Source organism: Rhinolophus ferrumequinum, chromosome 3 (genome assembly GCF_004115265.2).
Source record: "Rhinolophus ferrumequinum isolate MPI-CBG mRhiFer1 chromosome 3, mRhiFer1_v1.p, whole genome shotgun sequence".
Taxonomy (NCBI): Eukaryota; Metazoa; Chordata; class Mammalia; order Chiroptera; family Rhinolophidae; genus Rhinolophus; species Rhinolophus ferrumequinum.
This window is the reverse complement of record NC_046286.1, coordinates 4,421,482-4,437,995: the sequence shown is the minus strand read 5'-3', so window position 1 is coordinate 4,437,995 and position 16,514 is coordinate 4,421,482. Positions and strand designations below refer to the sequence as shown.

The window sequence follows — 16,514 nt, the reverse complement described above, 5'->3', positions numbered from 1 at the left end:
TGCTTTTGCAGTGGGGCCAGGCGCTAGCCCTTACAGTAACTTTGCATGAATCGAACAAAGGACTCCCATCTTTTGGGCAGACACAGCCTCAAAACAGGGCATATCATTTGTGAAGCCCAAGCTGGCTGAATTTGAGCCTCCCAGCATCCCCTCAACTGGGTGGCTTCTGGCATGCCATCCCCGCAGCCCTGCTCTGAGGTCGGCGTTATTATGGTCCTTGTTCTACAGGTAGGAGACCGAGGGACCTTGGGCAGTAGGAGCCAGGCTCCAGCAGGGTTTGGTTGGAACCCAGTAGGCTGTTCTCAAGGACACACCTCTCCAGGAGTTACTTGAGTTCCCTGCAAGCCCAGAGCAGTGCATACTTGGTTGGGTAGAGCCGCTGGACAGCAGGAATTTTTGTAGCCTTAGCTTCTGTCTCTCTAAAATCCATCGTGCTGAGGTGCGCGTGGCCACGGGGTGCACTTCTCAAGGGCAGGGTGATGTGCAGTCATCTCTGTGTTCCCAGGCTGCGGATGGAGCAGGGTCTTGGTCATGGCTGGTTGCACAAAAAAAGACATGAATAAATGCATGATCTAGGCCCTTCCATCAGAGACAAGTCTGACTGGGAAAATGAGACATGTATTTGGGGCCATTACATGTGACAGCAAAGAGAGTTTGTGTTTTGCCAACATTTATTCATTTACCAAGCATTCATTGAGCTCCCACTACGGGCTAGGCAAGGTGCCAAGCACAGGAGGAACCGTGGTGAACAAGATGTGGCTCTGGCCTGCCATCAGGCTGGGCTTCTGCAGGAGGGGGTGCCTGACTGGGTCTTTGGGAAGGGCGGGGTGTTGGATAAGAGGCATGGAGGGAGAAAGGGCCGACCAGTAGGGGAGAGTCAGACCAGCTATTCCCAGACGCCCCAGGCATCCCCCTGACCTAATTCCCCTAGAAAGTAGGGGTTGGGCTGTGCGGGAATGTTGAGTCCCCCCTAGGCCTGGGCACAGTGGAGCACAGGGTGGCACGGTGCCTGGCAGCTGGAGGACGGAGATACTGCTCGGGAGGCCACTGCCCAGCCACTCTCTCCCCAGCTCCCTGGCATTGTGCTGAGGACCCTCTCGGGACAAGGACAGTCACACATCACAGCTCTAATTGAAGCCTCTTCTGCAGACTGGGACAAGATGCTCTTGCAATCCTAAGAGGGCCACATGGCTCCCCGCCCCCTTCCTCCCCTACCTGCCTCTAAGACCAGCCTTCTCCTGGGATTTTTCACTGCCTCCTGGGAAGGAGAGCTGGGGCTCCAGCTTCGCGCTGGCTGAGGGATTCTTCCTCCCCAGGTTTGCTCCAGCGTGCCTGCCAGGCCACCTGTTACACTTTGTAAACCATGCTGGAGGGAGAGCCGGGAGCTGTGGGCCATCGGGTCGGCTTATAGGGCTGTGGGGTGGAGAGGCCCTCAGCGGAAATGGGTCCGGGACAAGCTGTGTGATCAAGAGCAAGCGGAATCGCCTCACTGGGCCTCAGTTTCTCCCGTGTCATATGCTTGAACCAGGAGCAGTGGGGTGTGCAAATGAACATGCCACATGGGGGCACACGCCGCTGTTCGTGCTGATGTGCAAGAAGCAGCCCTGGGGGTGGGGGTTCTAGTGACGCACGGGGGTGGGGAGGAGCGCAACCCCTTTGCATCGTTTTGCTGTACTTCTCAGGGTGTGTGTCGGGAGGCTGTGTTCCCTGACCCTCGACCTTTGGGGTCAGCAGGGGTCTCTGCCACGTCCTGGGGGGGGGGAGGTGGTCGATGAGCTGACACACCTGAACGGCGGGAAGACGGGAAAAACGGGTTTCCAGGAGAGGGCGCCGGTGGGGGCGCGGCGGGAGGGGGAGCTGACGGCAGGGCGGGTGTGGAGCGTGGCGGGGTGCTCCGAGAGTCCCAGGCTTCCGGCGGTGGAGGTGCCGGTCGGGGGTGGGCTCTCAGGTGCTCTCTTTAAAAGGCCGGCGGAAGCGCTGCGCGCTCGACCCGCACTTGCAGCGCAAACTTGCCGGGCTGGGCTGGGCTGGTGCGGCAGCGGCCGCAGGAGCCGGGCCGAGTGGCTGCGGTCCCCTCGCCCCCTCGTGCTCCGAGCGCTCCAGCCCCTCCCGCAGCCTCCCCTCTCCGCGTCTGCCTCGCTCTCCCTGTCTCTCGCTCGCTCTCATTTTTTTCCTGCTGCCGCTGCCGCGGCGCCCGCACCTCGGTCGGCTACGCCCGCTGGTCGACTCCCGCTCTACTCCTTTGCCAGCCCGGAGCCGCTCGGCCGGACCCCGATTCCTAGAGCCGCCTCACCCGCTCCCTCCGGCTCGGACGCTGGGCTCCCCGGCGGCCGGAGCAGGGCTTGCCGCGGCTCCCCAGCTGGGTCGCTCGCTCTCGCTGGAGCAGCCGCCGAACGCCGCGTGCTTGGCGGCGGCTGCAGCCCGGCGGCCGCCAGCTCTTCCCTGCGGCGTCCAGGACTCCGGGCGGCTCCGCGCCCGGCTCGGTCCGCAGCGTCAGCGCCGCGCGCCGCGGCCCGGGCTCTGGGCACCGCAAGAACCAGCCTCCGGCTGCCGCCTCCTCGCGTCCCCGGGGCGGGCGGGCGCGCCTCCGACCCCTCGGCACGGCGCAGACCTCGCCCGCGCTCGGTGAGTTATGGCCCGCGGGGACCGGCCAGAGGGGACCGTGCCCTCCGGCTTCTAGGGCGCGGGCTGCGGCGGGGACCCCGGGGCTCGGGGAGGTGGCCTCTGATGAGCTCCCGCGCTCAGGACTCCCAGAGGAAGATCCGCGGACTGGAGTTCTTAGGGCTGAGGGTCTTCCCTCGGGGCCGGCCCGGCTTTCTGAGTGCCCCCAGGGGAGGGAATGGGGCAGCGGCTATCCTGCGGGCCTGGGGGAAAAGTGTCTCCCTGTCCGGGGTTATGTCAGGTCCTACCGAGTGGGGGGTCGTGCCAGCTTTCAGGTGGGGGCCGCGGCATTAGCGCGCCCCTCTGTAGGAAGGCAGGGCAGGTGAGGGCGCGGGGCGTTATCTGCACCCCTTTCCTGCCGTCTCCCGGCGGGAGGGCAGTGCCAAGCTCGCGCGCCTCGGCTCCTTTTCCCGCACCGCGTCCCGGGGCTGCCCCAGCACCGCCTTCGCCACCGGCCGGAGCCTGGCGCCTGCTTGCTCACAGCCGCGGTGGGTTGGGACGGCGCCCCAGGGTTTGGGGTCTCTCCCCGGGCCCCGGGACTTCAGAGCCAGGTGCTCCTCGGACACTCTGGACGGACCCTCTCCCGGACCCTGATGAACTCATTCCTCTATGTGGCCGCCGGGCCGCGCGCGCACGTGCGCGCGCGCATTTGTGTGTTGCTGGTGGGGTACCCTCGGGGTCGGACTTCCCCGGCACCCAGGAGCTGGAAGCACCCGCTTCCTGGATGTGCGGGGGCGGCCTGGGAGCTGGAGGCCGGGACTGAGAGAGGCGCCCCCGCACTGGGGCGGCCGGAGGCTGTTTGTGCTGAAACGGGCGGCAGTGGCGGCGGCAGGGAGTCCTGAGGCCCGAACGTACGAGCGCCCCCTGCCCCCCGGCCAGGAGCGACACCCCTGCCTTCAGACTTTCGGGCCTTTTTGGAGGCGGTTCCTTGCTTCTTCCCCTCTCGTCAGCATCCCTGTCCCTGGTGCGGGAGAAAGCTGCTTTGCGGTATTGAGCTGGGTTTGCCCAGTGAGATGTCCGAAGCCACGTGTCTGTGGGACGGGGGTTAGTGTGTCTGCCCCTCTGTCGGTCTGGCGAAAAGGCCTCCACGAAGTGGGGGGGGGAGGAGTAGTGTGTGTGTGTGTGTGTTTGTGTGTGGTGTGTGGCCCAACTTAGTCCCTCCCTGCTTTATTCTGGGGTGCCAGTAGGGGCTCAGGTTAGACAGGGTGGCCAGTGCTCTGAAAGTCTCCATACCCAATTCCCACAGCTTTCCACTCACGGTGGAAGTAAAGAATGTTCTAATTCCCATTCCCCACTCCCCCAGGATGTGGCCTGGGTCTGTCCCACTCTCCCCCTGGACCCAGGCTCTGGGTGTGCCTGCTCGGCTCCTCACGGGCCTCAGGGCCTAGGAGGTGGCAGAACTTCCATGAAGAAGTGAGGACCTGCGGGAGCCTGTCCTGAGCACCTTTCTTGAAGTGGCAGAGCGAATTCCCACCCAGGAGTCTGGAGTCTCCTGGATGTGGTCACCCACCAGGCAGGGGGTCATCACCTTTCTTGGGCAGAGCCTGGGGGCTAGAGGTGGGAGCCCTAAAGAGGGCCGCTCAGTGCTGGAGAGTGAGGTCCAAGCCTTTGCACCCCTCCCTAGTCACCACTTCCAGGAGGGCCTTAGACAGAATCCTGTCCTTGGGACGGGGTGTCGGCCTTTGAGGATGGTGCCCTGGAGCCTCCGATTAGCCCTGGATGAGCACGCCTGCCCACTTGTGAGTCAGGTGGCCACTGTCTTCACCTCTCCCCAACTTTTGTCCTTTTAAGCATCAACTCCCCCCCCCCCAACACCTTCACACGTCTCAGAGACAAAAGATAGCAAAGTTATTCCCCTCTGGAGGTCTTGGTTACTTCAAGGGCTGCCCCTCCCAGCGACTTTTGCATTTAAGAGAGACCCAAAGAGGAAGATGGCAATGCCTAACCCAAAGGAATGCTCTGCTGGTGGTGGATTTTCAGGAGAGAGACGTATGGGATGGTGGTGGGGGGGGGGCAGTCAGCATGTCTCAGAGAACCGGTCCTATGCAGGCAGGGGGGGAGGAGGGGGAGGCAGGAGCACGTCAGGAGTTGAGCTGCTTTCTCCACCTCAGTGGCCGCTCCTACCTCCCTCCTCCCCCCTTTCCAACCTGCGTCTGGGCGGCTTCATCTGTTGGAGGCGTGACGTCTCCAGGAGGGAGCGCCTTGCACAGCGGCAGGCAGGCAGCCCGAGGTAGTTGAGGGAGCCTGTGAGTGAGCAGTGTGCTAGACCGAAGGGCCAGGGGGCGGACCCAGGCCAGAAAGGCTCTGCGGCCCCCGCCCCCTTCCTGAGAGTCCCCAGCCCACCCTCACTGGAACCTGCCCTGCTGCAGGGGGACAGCTGGCAGGAAAAGATGGGACGAAGATCCACCAATTCTGAGGGTTGTAATTACAGCCAATAGATACATCCTCTCCCCTAGACAAGTGTGGAGCCAGCAGCCCCTAATTACCACCCACCCCAAGACATCTGCCCACCCCTGTTGTCCTCCTCTGCTCAGCCTAGAACCCAGCTTTCCAGTGGGTAGACCCTGCCGGCAGCCTGGGCAGCTGGGCCCGCAGGCTGCTGGCTGGAAGGCTATCTCACTAATGCAGAGTGGTAGCCTCCTTTGCTGCCTGGAGGGAACTGGCATCTGGGCTTTGCCCTGCTTGCTGGGACTGGCAGATGAGCTGCTGGGTGTCCAGGCCAACCCAAGGGAGGAGGCTGAGGGCCTTCCCCTGTGGGCGGGGGGCCTGGAGCAGAGGACACCAGCCTTCTATTGCTCCCACCCAGCCTGGTGCCGGCTCCCAGAAAGAGCAGGGAGGGTTTGTTTTTGTGTCAACTCTGCCCTAGTTAGCAGGGGACTATCAAAAATTAATTTAGAGATTTCACTGCCTTTGGCCCTTGTAGAGTGCAGGTGGCTCTTCCCCTCGCTTCTGGGAGCTCTTTCTCTCCTGGCTGAGTATTGTCTCTGGCCTCTCTCTGTCCTCTTGCTCTGCCTCTCCACTGTCACCTCCCTGCTCAACCCGAGGCTTGTAGCTCTGTGTTTCTAACAAGCTCCCCGCCCCCACACCAGTCCTGGAGTCAAGCTGTAGGGGCTTCTGCCTCAGTCCCCCCATCTCTCTTTCACTGCCTGAGCCTGTCCCTGAAAGGGAGGCAGATAAACAGAACTTGCTTAGAAAATATGAAGCCTGCCCTGCAGCCCTGCCCACCGGACCTAGCCTGCAGGCCTGAGAGAGCCTCTTCCAACCTGTCCGTGTCTCTCTTGGCTCCTTGGAAAAATGAGCACCACAAGGATAGTAAAAATCACCCCTTAAATTAAAGCTGATGACTCCTGTCGAAATGTTTTATTATTAACCTCACCGTTTAGCAATCTCGTGGCAGCAGTGAGGCATAAATATATGTGTATACACGTATATTAAATAAATTGGGGAACGCAGTGCATAAAGACATTATCTGGACCCCATTCAATTAAGGTAGATATTATCTGCAGTAATTGGGAAATGCCAGCCCACAGTGACAGCCCATGCCATTTCGGGGCCCAGCCATGCTGACGAGCTGGCTGTGGTGTCTAGTTAAGCCTCTGGATTCTCCTGGAGAAAGCACTGGCCTCTGTTGCCTGTGATGACAGTGAGTCCCAGGAGAGCACATCCAGCTGCTCATCCCAGGCTGGGCCATCTGCATTAGGACCAGGAGGTTTGCGTCCTGCCCTGTCCCCCACACCAGCCCTCCCAGCCACCCCTCAGGGGAACAGATGCTAGCCCCTGGACCTGTGTTCTGGTTGGGGCCGTGACTTCTAGTTAAAGCACTGTCATTGCTATGGGGTTATTTTTAGATCTGAATATAGAAATAAAGATTGGGGACTTGACCTGATTCTTAAGTTTCTGGCGGGTGATGGCTTCTTAGATGTCACTGTCCCTTCTCTGTGCCTGGCCTCAGTGTGGCCTGGGGATGGAAGTCTCACCCACAACTGTGATTATGTTCACAGCTGTGCAAGAGGGTAGAGTTTGGGCGTCGACTCGCTAAACCAGTGGGCCCCAGCTTTCCAGGGCAGTGCCGAGGGTGGAGGAGCTCTGATTTAAGGAGGGGGAGACAGGAAGAAGGAGGAGAGGAAGAAACAGCATTAGCGCGAAGCCCACAATAGCAACAGCTGCAAACAAAGACACCTGCCCACTCGGGTCTTGTGCCGGAAAACAGGATGGTGGTGGCATGTGGGGTGGGAGGGAGAGGCCTGGGGGTTAGATGGAAGTGGGGCTGGTGGTTGGAGGAGATCTGGGCAGGCATGAGCTTGCTGCTGGTCCCTTGGCTCTGGGTGAGGGGGAGGGTCAGGGATAAGCATTTTCTGGGCTGAACTTGGTGGGATCAAGGGCCAAGGAGAGGTGCTTGTTTTGTCCTCCAGCTGCTGTGAGCTGCTGTGACCTTAGCAAGCAGCTGCCCTTTGAGCTTCAGCTTTCTCTTCTCACGAGTCCCTGCCTTGTCGCTGTGCTCAAAGCCACCCAGTGGGCCCTCACTTCTCTGTCTATACCATGGCCCAGAAGCCTGCTTGATCTTCTGCTTGGCACCCACTCTGACCTCCTGTCCTGCCTCTCCCCCTTCCCACGGCCCTCCAGTCATGCTGACCTCCTTTCTGTTCCTTGAACAAGGAATGCTAAGCACATGCCTACCTTAGGGCCTTTGCACTTGCTGTTCTCGCTATCTGGGATGCTTTTCTCCCAGATACATGGCTCCTGCTTTTACTGTTTTTAAGTTTTGCTCAAATGCCACCTCCTCAGAGAAGCCTTCCCTGACTATTTCTTTTTTTTCCTGAAAAAGCCCTTCTGGGTCATTCTCCATCTCCTTACTGGCCTTATTTTTCTTTACAGCCCCTTGATTTCCTGAAGTACCACACATCTGTGTGTAGATGTATTTGTTGCCTCTCCTCTGCCACCCCCTACTGGGATGTTGGCTCCACAGGCCAGGTGTTTGTGTCTGTTTCACTCCCAGCAGTTTCCCCAGTGCCTGGAGCAGAGCCTGGCACATGGCAGGTACTCAGCACATATTTGAGTGACACACTGAGTAACTGAATGGTCATAGCAGAAGGGATTGTATTCTACAAGGTTGGACAATTAAGTTCGTGAACTCATCATAGAAAAAGTGCTACACATCTCATTGCTGAGTATAACTGTGGTCACCTTCGAAGTACTCCCCTTGGGAAGCTATGCACTGATGCCAGCGCCTAGTCCACCCTTCAAAGCAATTCTGGAACTCTTTTTCTGGAATGGCCATCAGAGCTGTCGTCATATTACCCTTGAGGGTCCTTAATGTCATCCAAATGTCTTCCTTTCAATATTTCCTTTATCTTTGGGTAAAGAAAGAAGTCATTGGGGCCCAGATCAGGTGAGTAGGGAGGATGTTCCAGTACAGTTATTTGTTTACTGGCTAAAAACTCCCACACAGACAGTGCCGTGCATTGTCGTGATGTAAGAGTCATGAATTGTTGGCGAACAGTTCAGGTTGTCTAACTTTTTCACGCAGCCTTTTCAGCACTTCCAAATAGTCAACTTGGTTAACTGTTTGTCTAGTTGGTATAAATTTGTAATGAATAATTCCTGATATCAAAAAAGATAGCAACAGTGGTGCAACAAGTTCGCGAACTTAATTGTCTGACCCCGTATACCTGATTACACAAAAGGGTTGTAAGAATTCAGTGCAAGATGTGATGCCCTTCTGTGGACCCAGATGCTGCTGCAGACCCCCTGCCCTTGGCTCTGCCTTAGTGGGGTGGCTACCATGCTGCCTTTGGGCAGGGACCTGGCTTTGTCTTGTTATGTATTGAGAATTTCCTGTGTTTTGAGCTTTGGGCTAGGCACAGAGGATGCAGAGCTGAGGGTGGTGCTGTCCATAGGCTCTTAATGTGTTCTCAGGGCTCACCAGTGCCAAATAACAACACAGAGAGAGGCTTTATGGCATTAACTGAGGAAGGAGATAATAGGAACTGGAATAATCAGGGTGGGCTTCCTGGAGGAGGAAAAATCTCAGTTGCTGCTTGAAGGGATGAGTGTCATAGGGAGGAATCAGGGTGTGGGAAGCATAGGCAATTGATTTAAAGTTTTTAAATTTTTTTTTTAATTTAATTTTTTTATTGGGCAATAGTGTGCTTTTCCACGGCCCATCAGCTCCAAGTCATTGTCCTTCAATCTAGTGGTGGAGGGCGCAGCTCAGCTCCAAGTCCAGTCGCCATTTTCAATCTTAGTTGCAGGGGGCACAGCCCACCATCCCATGCGGGAATTGAACAGGCAATCTTGTCGTTGAGAGCTCGCGCTCTAACCAACTGAGCCATCTGGCTGTCCCTCCGGAAGCTCAGCGGCAGCTCATTGTCTTCAATCTAGCTGTGGAGGGTGCAGCTCCCTGGCCCATGTGGGAATCGAACTGGCAACCCTGTTTATCAGAGCTCGCGCTCTAACCAACTGAGCCAGCTGGCAGCCCCTGACTTAAAGTTTTTCCATCCTTAGTTCCCACTGGCATTAAGGTAAGGAATTCCTTTTTCTATCCTTCCCTCTCTCCTTTCACATGAATTTCTCAGTGCCCACCACATACCTCGCACGAAACCAGTCACTTTTGAATCAAGCACTTGTTGTTTTGTTAGAACAGGGAGGTCTGGGGTTTCTGAGGTTGAGCGGGTTCACGATCCAGGCTGGTGAACTGGAGCAGCTCCAGGAAGTGAAGGGAAGGGGGCTCGGGACAGGACCCCTATGGTGGGGGGTGGGTGAGTGCCTGGGAGTGGGCTGCTCTTTCTACTGATACAGAAATGGATTACCTGGGAGGGAAGGGGAGCAGAGCGCAGGAAGCATTCGCTCGCAACGCGTCATTCATGAACTTCCACCAGCCCTGGTGGGGGATGCCAGGCTTTGTGCAGGCTGGGGCGCAGCAGCAGCAAGTTGAATATGACACGATCCCCTCAAGTTGTGGTCCAAGTGGGGAAAGGGTTGTGCTGCTAGGGTTTGAGGGAGCTCATTGGTCACCCCCTTTCCTCGTGGACGCAGGTGAAGATCAAACTCTGGATTTGTTGCTGGTGCAGCTGGGGTGCAGCATGGCTCCTGATGACCTGTTCCCTGAGTTCAGACTGTCCAGCCAGCAACACCACTGCCTAGCCAGGGCGGGGCCCCACGGGGATAGGAGAGAGGAGGCTACAGAGGTGGCCTCCAGTCCAGCGTCTTGGGCCCACGTGAGCTCCCTTGGGCTACGGGGGTGGTATAGGAGAGACCGCAGGTTTGCCTTCACTTTCCCCTTGGGAGAGTGGAGCTGCCAGTCCCTCCTTCTGTGGAAATGTGCCACATGAGACATCTAAACAGCTCAGGAGATCCAAAACAGATTCCACTCATCCATTTACACTTCCCGAGCTTTGCTGAGCACCTGAGCTGGGCTGGGTCCAAGGTGACAGAAATGAAATAAGTGCTGTAGGGAACATGGAAACACCGAGGGGCAGGGCTGCCAGCAGGTCGGGAGGCTTGGCTCGAGGAAGGCAGAGGACAGGACTGGAGGCCGCCCTGGGCAGGCCCGGAGCCTTCTCTGGGCCTGGCTCTCCTTGCTGAGCCCCGAGGGACTAGCCTGGGGAGGTGCCAGGAGCCTGAAGGCCCCCAGAGAGTGGTGAGAGGAGAGAGCCTGCTGGTCACGGCCCCCACCCCGGGGAGCACAGTACAGGGTCATGCCCTCTGGCTCTGCCTTTCGTTTTGGTGTTTGGAAGTATTCCATTTCCTCAGGTTTGGGAGAATAAAAAGCAGCCCAGTGAGAACTAAATCGGAGTTTAGTAAATCACAGTAGTGATCTTTGGATGTGGTTGTTTCATGGTTTGTGGTTGTTTCTGGCTCAGGCCCTGGTTGCCGAGGGAAGGATTTAGGTTCGACCTGGGAAAAGCATGGCAGGCTGATTGTTAAAACGTGGGTCACTGAGGCAGGTTTGGGAGTGCTCTGTGTGGTCCTCAGAGGGTGGGGGTGGCTGGGTTGGGGGGAAGAGTGGACTGCAGCCATCTCCCCCAGCTCCCCTCACTCCCCTTTTCACTGCAGATGATGTTCTGGAAAACGCTGTTGGCCAGTGAACTGTTGCTGTGTGGAGATCATGGCGTGGTCTTCACTCTGCTCCTCGTCCCTTCCTGCTTAGTTCTGTCCTCTGGAGTCAAAGAATCTAGCAGGGGCTAGAGAGGGCAGCGGATATAGAGTCAGGGGAGAGGCCAGGAAGGGAGAGGGAAGATCAGAGAGGAGGCACCCACTTGGCGGTGGGTGGGCGCCCTGGCTTGGATCTGCAGCCATTCTGTTGACCTCACCTGGGAGGGATCCCCCCTCACTGCCCAGGTTTGAGTTTTCCTGGCTGCTTTGGAATTGGGGGCTGGTGGTCTGAGGGCTCCGAGCCTCCCCCCACCCAGCTCCCCCTTCCCCTGCTGGTGGAGGCAGCCTCGCTCCCCACCTGCCCTGCCCCCAGCTGCTGCTTTTGGGGCTCCTTTCGCTCACAGTATTTTTACTTTTCCCTTGTTCCTGTTACATGATCAAAGGAAGGAGGGGAGGCTGAAAGAGGTGGTGGTTTGCCCAGCTCTTTGGAGAAGCTCAGAAAGGCAGGCCTGGTAGGACTGAGAGATGGAGTGCAGGCCTCGTGGGGGGAGGCCCTGGGGGCCGTCTGACCAGCTGGGGCAGGGCCCTGTCCTTGGGGTCTTGATCGTATTCCTGCAAATATTTACCTTTCACCCCTCTGGGGCCTCCTTCCCCCATGTGGCTTCTGTCCTTTCCGTGTGTGTGTGTGTGTGTGTGTGTGTGTGTGTGTGTGTGAGAGTGTGTATGCACATTGCCTAGCCCACAGTGCTCAGGCTTCAAGGAGAAGCCAGCATTGAGCCCTCGGGAAGGATCTGGAAGCCTGAGCAGGGCCTGACTGTCAGAAGCTGCTGTCATTGGTCTCCCAGCCCGAATGCCGTGCTGCAGCCTCGGCACACAGCCTGTCATGATGCCAAAAGTCCCTCCATTTGAAATTCAGGAAAACCAGGCCTGAGCTCCCAGGCTGTTAGAGCAGGGCCCGTGTGGTGGAGTGCGCAGGGCCTGGGCAGCCGGCACAGCTCTGTGTCCCTGGGCTCTTGATCACTCGTTGAGGTTTGCTGCCTCAGCCTCTTCCTCTACGTGATGGGGATACAAATACCACCTAGCTCATAGGGAGGTGAGCGTTACCTGAGGAAATGTAAGCAAAGCACTTAGGACAGTGCCTGGCACGTAGCCGTATGTTGTCATTTGCCGTTATTTCTTCTCGGACACTACCGGCGTTTGGACAAGACAGTGTTTCACTGTGCGGGTTGCCCCCCCACCCCCAGCATCTCTGACCCCTGCTGGGATTCAGGCTAGTAGGTAACTCCCTCTCATCACTGTGACAACTGAAAGTGCCCCTGCAGGGACAGTGTGGCCCCTTGGATGGATCTTACTCTAACCCACCCATTTTACAGATTTTGAAACTGGGGACTCTCTAGGGGGCATGCCTGGCCTCCAGGCCAGTGGCAGGACTGAGGGATCGAAGGCTTCCTCGTTTCTTGTTCTGAATTGTATTGGCCTCAGCAACACCTTCTCCTCGTCTTCTCAGTGCCCACAGCTACCTGGGAAAGAGGTCACACGGCGGTGTGAATGGTGATGACAGTTCCATGTAGGCACAGTCACCCCCGCCCCTGTATTTAACCGCTCTTCCTCCTCCCCAAAGCACTGACACCGCCCCTCCAGCCCTAGGTCACTGGATCCTGGCTTCAGGGGTGCGGGGGGCTGTAGGAAGCTCTCCTGCGGCATCCCCGGCTCTCTCTCAGTGTGACTGGTGCTGGCTTTGAGTCCCGGACCCGTCCCGACGTGCTGTGTCATTGGGACGCTGCTGGGAGTGGTTCCCCTGCAGGATGAGGTGCAGGAAAAGTCACAGTGTCCTTGGCTCTGAGGAGCAGTGGGCAGGCAGCATTTGATTAGGGGGTGACATGTGGGGGTGGGGTCCAGAAGCCACTTGCCAGAGAAGCCCAGATGCTGAGACTGGACTCTGAGGTGCTACCGTGTTTCCCCGAAAATAAGACCTAGCCGGACAATCAGCTCTAATGCGTGTTTTGGAGCAAAAATTAATGCAAGACCCGGTCTTATTTACTATAGTAAAATAAGACCGGGTCTTATATAATATAATATAACATAACATAATGTAATGTAATAATATAATAATGTAATATAATAAACTGGGTCTTACATTAATTTTTGCTCCAAAAGACACAGCAGAGCTGATTGTCCGGGTAGGTCTTATTTTTGGGGAAACACGGTAGAACCTCTTCTCCCCTCCCCTGTCCCCAGAACTGGAGCAGTCAGGGCCTCTGGGGGAAATTGCCAGTGGCTCTGAGACCACTGCTTGGCCTTGAGAGAGGGACCACATCTGTCAGGAAACCTCCCAATCCAAACACAAGCCCTGCCTCCAAATGGCTAGGGAAACTGAGGCACAGGATGGGCAGGTGGCTTGCTGGTCTTTATTTGACAAACCCAAGAGGCAGGGGGCCTGGGGTTGGCCCTCTAGCCAAGCCCTGACTCAGCTTCCAGCCTTCTCCCTGTGGCCTCCGTGTTGAGGGGAGGGACGTTGTTGGCTGTGAGCAGGGAAGCTGGGGCGAGGGAAGGAACCCCAAGGGAAATTAGCCCAAATTAGCAGTGAGAATGAGGAAGAGCTGGTGTTCTCTCCTCTACCCTTGCAGATAAATATTTGATCACGACAACAACAATAATGACTACGATCCTAATACTGTGCCGTACCTCAGGCTGTAGCTCAGGCCGTAATTGGAGCCCCCCTGTCACGACAGGGGGAGGAAATTGGGGAGAGGGAAAGAGCAATGGAGAAGTTGAGAGAGAAAGATGAGCAAAAAGAGGAAGGGAGAGAGCGGCCAAGCAATCGGGAAGGAGGAGGCTTGCTTCTCATTCAGGAGCCCCAGGGTTTACCCACTGCCTGGAGTCGCTGGGCAGCTAGGGTGGAGACACCAATCGGTCCTCCTCCGGCTCACTGATTCAGGAGAATCCTGAACCCCGACAGCCCCAGCTTCTCCCTGGCCTTCAGAGGGAGCAGCTTCCAGCCTGATTTCTTCTTCAGGGGTCCTTACTGGCCTCCCTTGTCTCTGAGTCCGTAAGGAGCCTAAGTGTCTCTGGTTCCAGAGCTGGGAGCTGTAAAGCTGGGTTCTAGGTGGCGTTCTACTGGTCACTACCTGTGTGACTTGGGCAAAATGCTTTCCTGCTCTGGACCTCAGTTTCCTCATCTCTAAAATGGGGTTGGGCCCGGTGGAATTGGTTTCTCGCTTCTCTTTCAGGTGGATGAGTGTTGAGGAAGACCCCTTGTGTTCCCAAGACAGTTCCAGGCTGTTACCTGGGGAGTGTCCTCTCTGATGGCAGTGGGTACAGGCCTTAAGAAGTGTTCGGACATGACCTAATTTCTGTCTGAAGCTCTCCCATTTTGGCTAAAGTTGAGCAGCATCCAGGAGGAAACCAAGTTCAAGGCATTTGTGGAGTTGTAGGCTATAAACTCCAGCATCTCCTCTCAGGCTCCTGATGAGAGATCAGAATAACTAATGTCTTCTCTGGGCTTCTGTTTGATTCTCTCTCTCTCTCTCTCTCTCCCTTCTAAGGTTGGTAGGAGGAGAGCATTGGAGTTGTTTTCTCCTTGATGCCAAGATACGCCAAGCTAGGAGCACGCTCCTCCTTTCACAGTCATCCATCAGGAACAGGCCTGCAGGACGTGGGGACCAAGAACAGAGCTTTGCCACGTCAAGGCCATTCCCTGCCACCTGTGGGCATGGGCTGTGCTGGCAACTGAGCACCGCCCAGGTGGCAAGGAGCATCAGCATGGTTCACTCTGTTGGCTGCCCTCAGCCACCCTGCTACTGACGCTGCCCTGGACAGACGTGTGGGGGTCGCTCTGCCCATGCTCACCCAGGCCTTGGGGCCAGGGGCCTGCCAAGGCTGAGTGAGGCCTCCCATTCATGGATCTCTAGGGATTTCCGAGATGTCTGGGAAGAGAGGCTGGGGCTGGTGGTGGGCCCGGCTGCCCTTTTGCCTGCTCCTCAGCCTTTATGGCCCCTGGGTGCCTTCCTCCCTGGGGAAGCCCAAGGGCCACCCCCACATGAATTCCATCCGCATAGATGGGGACATCACACTGGGAGGCCTGTTCCCGGTGCACGGCCGGGGCTCAGAGGGCAAGGCCTGTGGAGAACTAAAGAAGGAAAAGGGCATCCACCGACTAGAGGCCATGCTCTTCGCCCTGGACCGCATCAACAATGACCCGGACCTGCTGCCCAATGTCACGCTGGGCGCCCGCATTCTGGACACCTGCTCGAGGGACACCCACGCCCTCGAGCAGTCCCTGACCTTTGTGCAGGCGCTCATCGAGAAGGATGGCACGGAGGTCCGCTGTGGCAGTGGCGGCCCCCCCATCATTACCAAGCCTGAACGTGTGGTGGGCGTCATCGGTGCTTCCGGGAGCTCAGTCTCCATCATGGTGGCCAACATCCTTCGTCTCTTCAAGGTGAGTGCCTGCCGCTTGGCCCCCAGGTGTGCTTCCCCCAACAGGGTGGCAGGGCTGGCCAGCTCTTTTCTCCTTTTCTCTCTTTGAGAGAGAGTATCTGAGAATTTGGGGGCAGCCTATGGTCAGAGCTTAGGTCCAGCTGAGGGACGGTGTCTGGGTCAGGACCCAGCTTGGTGGCGCTGACCGTGGTGCTGAAACAGCACCTGCCGCCGGAAGCTATTTGATCAACTTCGCTCCTCTGAACCAAGGGGGGGGAAAGGAAGTGCTTTTGGAACAACAGAAGGGAGAAAGAGATAGGCAGACTGATATATAAAAAGACAGACAGATGGAAAGGTAGATTAAAGGACAGACAGATAGATAGAATGGAAATATGAATATTGGAGCTTGCCAGGTAGAAAGAGTAAGAATTTTGTTTTGACATGGTTTTCGAATAATCGCAATTTCCAAGAAAGATGTTTTTCTTTTGGGTCGTTGAAAAAGCCCCTTATTGCCCCCCTGCTTCAAGATTATGGTTAGAAAATGTGTCCTGATTTTTTATGTGGGGCGATGGGCCACTGAGCCCACAGAGAATGGAGATGAGGATGGAAAAAGGCCTGGGGTGAGCAGGCGGTCCCTGTTTCTGTTGCCTTTGGCCGTGACTCAAGCTTCCCTCGCTCATTTCCTTCCTTCTGCCCTTCCTCCTTGCACACCTTTCTCCCTTTCCTTCTGGAATCCCTCCCTACCCTCTCCTTGCCGCCTCCCTTCCTCTCTTCCTGGGGCAGGAGCTGCTGATTTGCAATTCAATTGGAGCCAAGTGCTTCGCTAAGCTGCTAAAACAACTGAAAGCTACCGGGTAGAGAGAAAAACATTACGAGCATTTTACCAATAATTATGTGCCTGCTCCTCTCTCTGAGCCTTCTTGTTTGCTCTGTGTGTGTGTGTATGTGCGTGCTTGTGTGTGTTTGTGTGTGCGTGAGACAGAGGTGGGTGGGGAGGGGGGAGAGAGAGAGAGGGGGAGAGAGAGAATAGGGTGAGGAGGAAGGGATTCACAGAGAAAGCCACTGGGGCCTCCTTCACCCTGGTGTCTGATTCTCGCCTCTGGATTTGGCCCCTTCTCTCCTCACAGTCTCCAGAGTTAGGGAGTGGACTGAGAAAGGATGTTTGGTCACATGCATGGTGGGAAGTGCTGAGGCTAGAGCCCTTTTACCTGGACACTTTCTGGACCCCATTTGCCCAATCCCATCATGCATCAGTACTTGGGAGCGTTTGTGGGAGCTGGGGTAGAAGTGGGGGGGAATGGTGCAGAAGGTCCCTGTTTTGGGGATAGGGGCGGGTGGGA

General features: G+C 56.9%; 2 protein-coding genes across 6 annotated transcripts in view; one reads left to right on the top strand and one right to left on the bottom strand.

Moving 5' to 3' along the window:
- Nucleotides 1-207: 207 nt before the first annotated feature.
- On the bottom strand, nucleotides 208-12,459 carry LOC117018696 (translation initiation factor IF-2-like). Its single transcript, XM_033099874.1, has 5 exons — nucleotides 12,337-12,459; nucleotides 3,333-3,465; nucleotides 3,078-3,226; nucleotides 2,294-2,621; nucleotides 208-535 (listed from the first exon to the last, which is right to left on the bottom strand). The coding sequence occupies exons 1-5, from the start codon at nucleotides 12,457-12,459 to the stop codon at nucleotides 420-422; spliced, it is 849 nt and encodes a 282-aa protein (XP_032955765.1). The 3' UTR covers nucleotides 208-419.
- The window catches only part of GRM4 (glutamate metabotropic receptor 4), a 118,076-nt gene continuing 104,041 nt past the window's right edge, over nucleotides 2,480-16,514 (top strand). For 2 of the 5 annotated variants that reach the window (XM_033101088.1, XM_033101079.1), the window contains exons 1-2: nucleotides 2,483-2,625; nucleotides 14,301-15,196. In XM_033101088.1, the coding sequence (XP_032956979.1) occupies nucleotides 14,678-15,196 (519 nt within the window). In that variant the 5' untranslated portion in view covers nucleotides 2,483-2,625; nucleotides 14,301-14,677. Of the gene's footprint in view, nucleotides 2,626-14,300; nucleotides 15,197-16,514 lie in introns of all 5 variants that reach the window. The other 3 variants (XM_033101070.1, XM_033101054.1, XM_033101061.1) reach the window with 3 other exon arrangements.

Excerpts from the sequence above, each read along its gene's own strand:
- LOC117018696 (XM_033099874.1), bottom strand. The coding sequence starts at position 12,459 with ATGCCGCAGGAGAGCTTCCTACAGCCCCCCGCACCCCTGAAGCCAGGA. Across the intron at positions 3,227-3,332 it reads GGGGAAGTCCGACCCCGAGG|TGTCCGAGGAGCACCTGGCT; the intron begins GTACCCCACCAG and ends GTCCGTCCAGAG. Across the intron at positions 2,622-3,077 it reads TGGGGCAGCCCCGGGACGCG|CGCGGGCGAGGTCTGCGCCG; the intron begins GTGCGGGAAAAG and ends TAACTCACCGAG.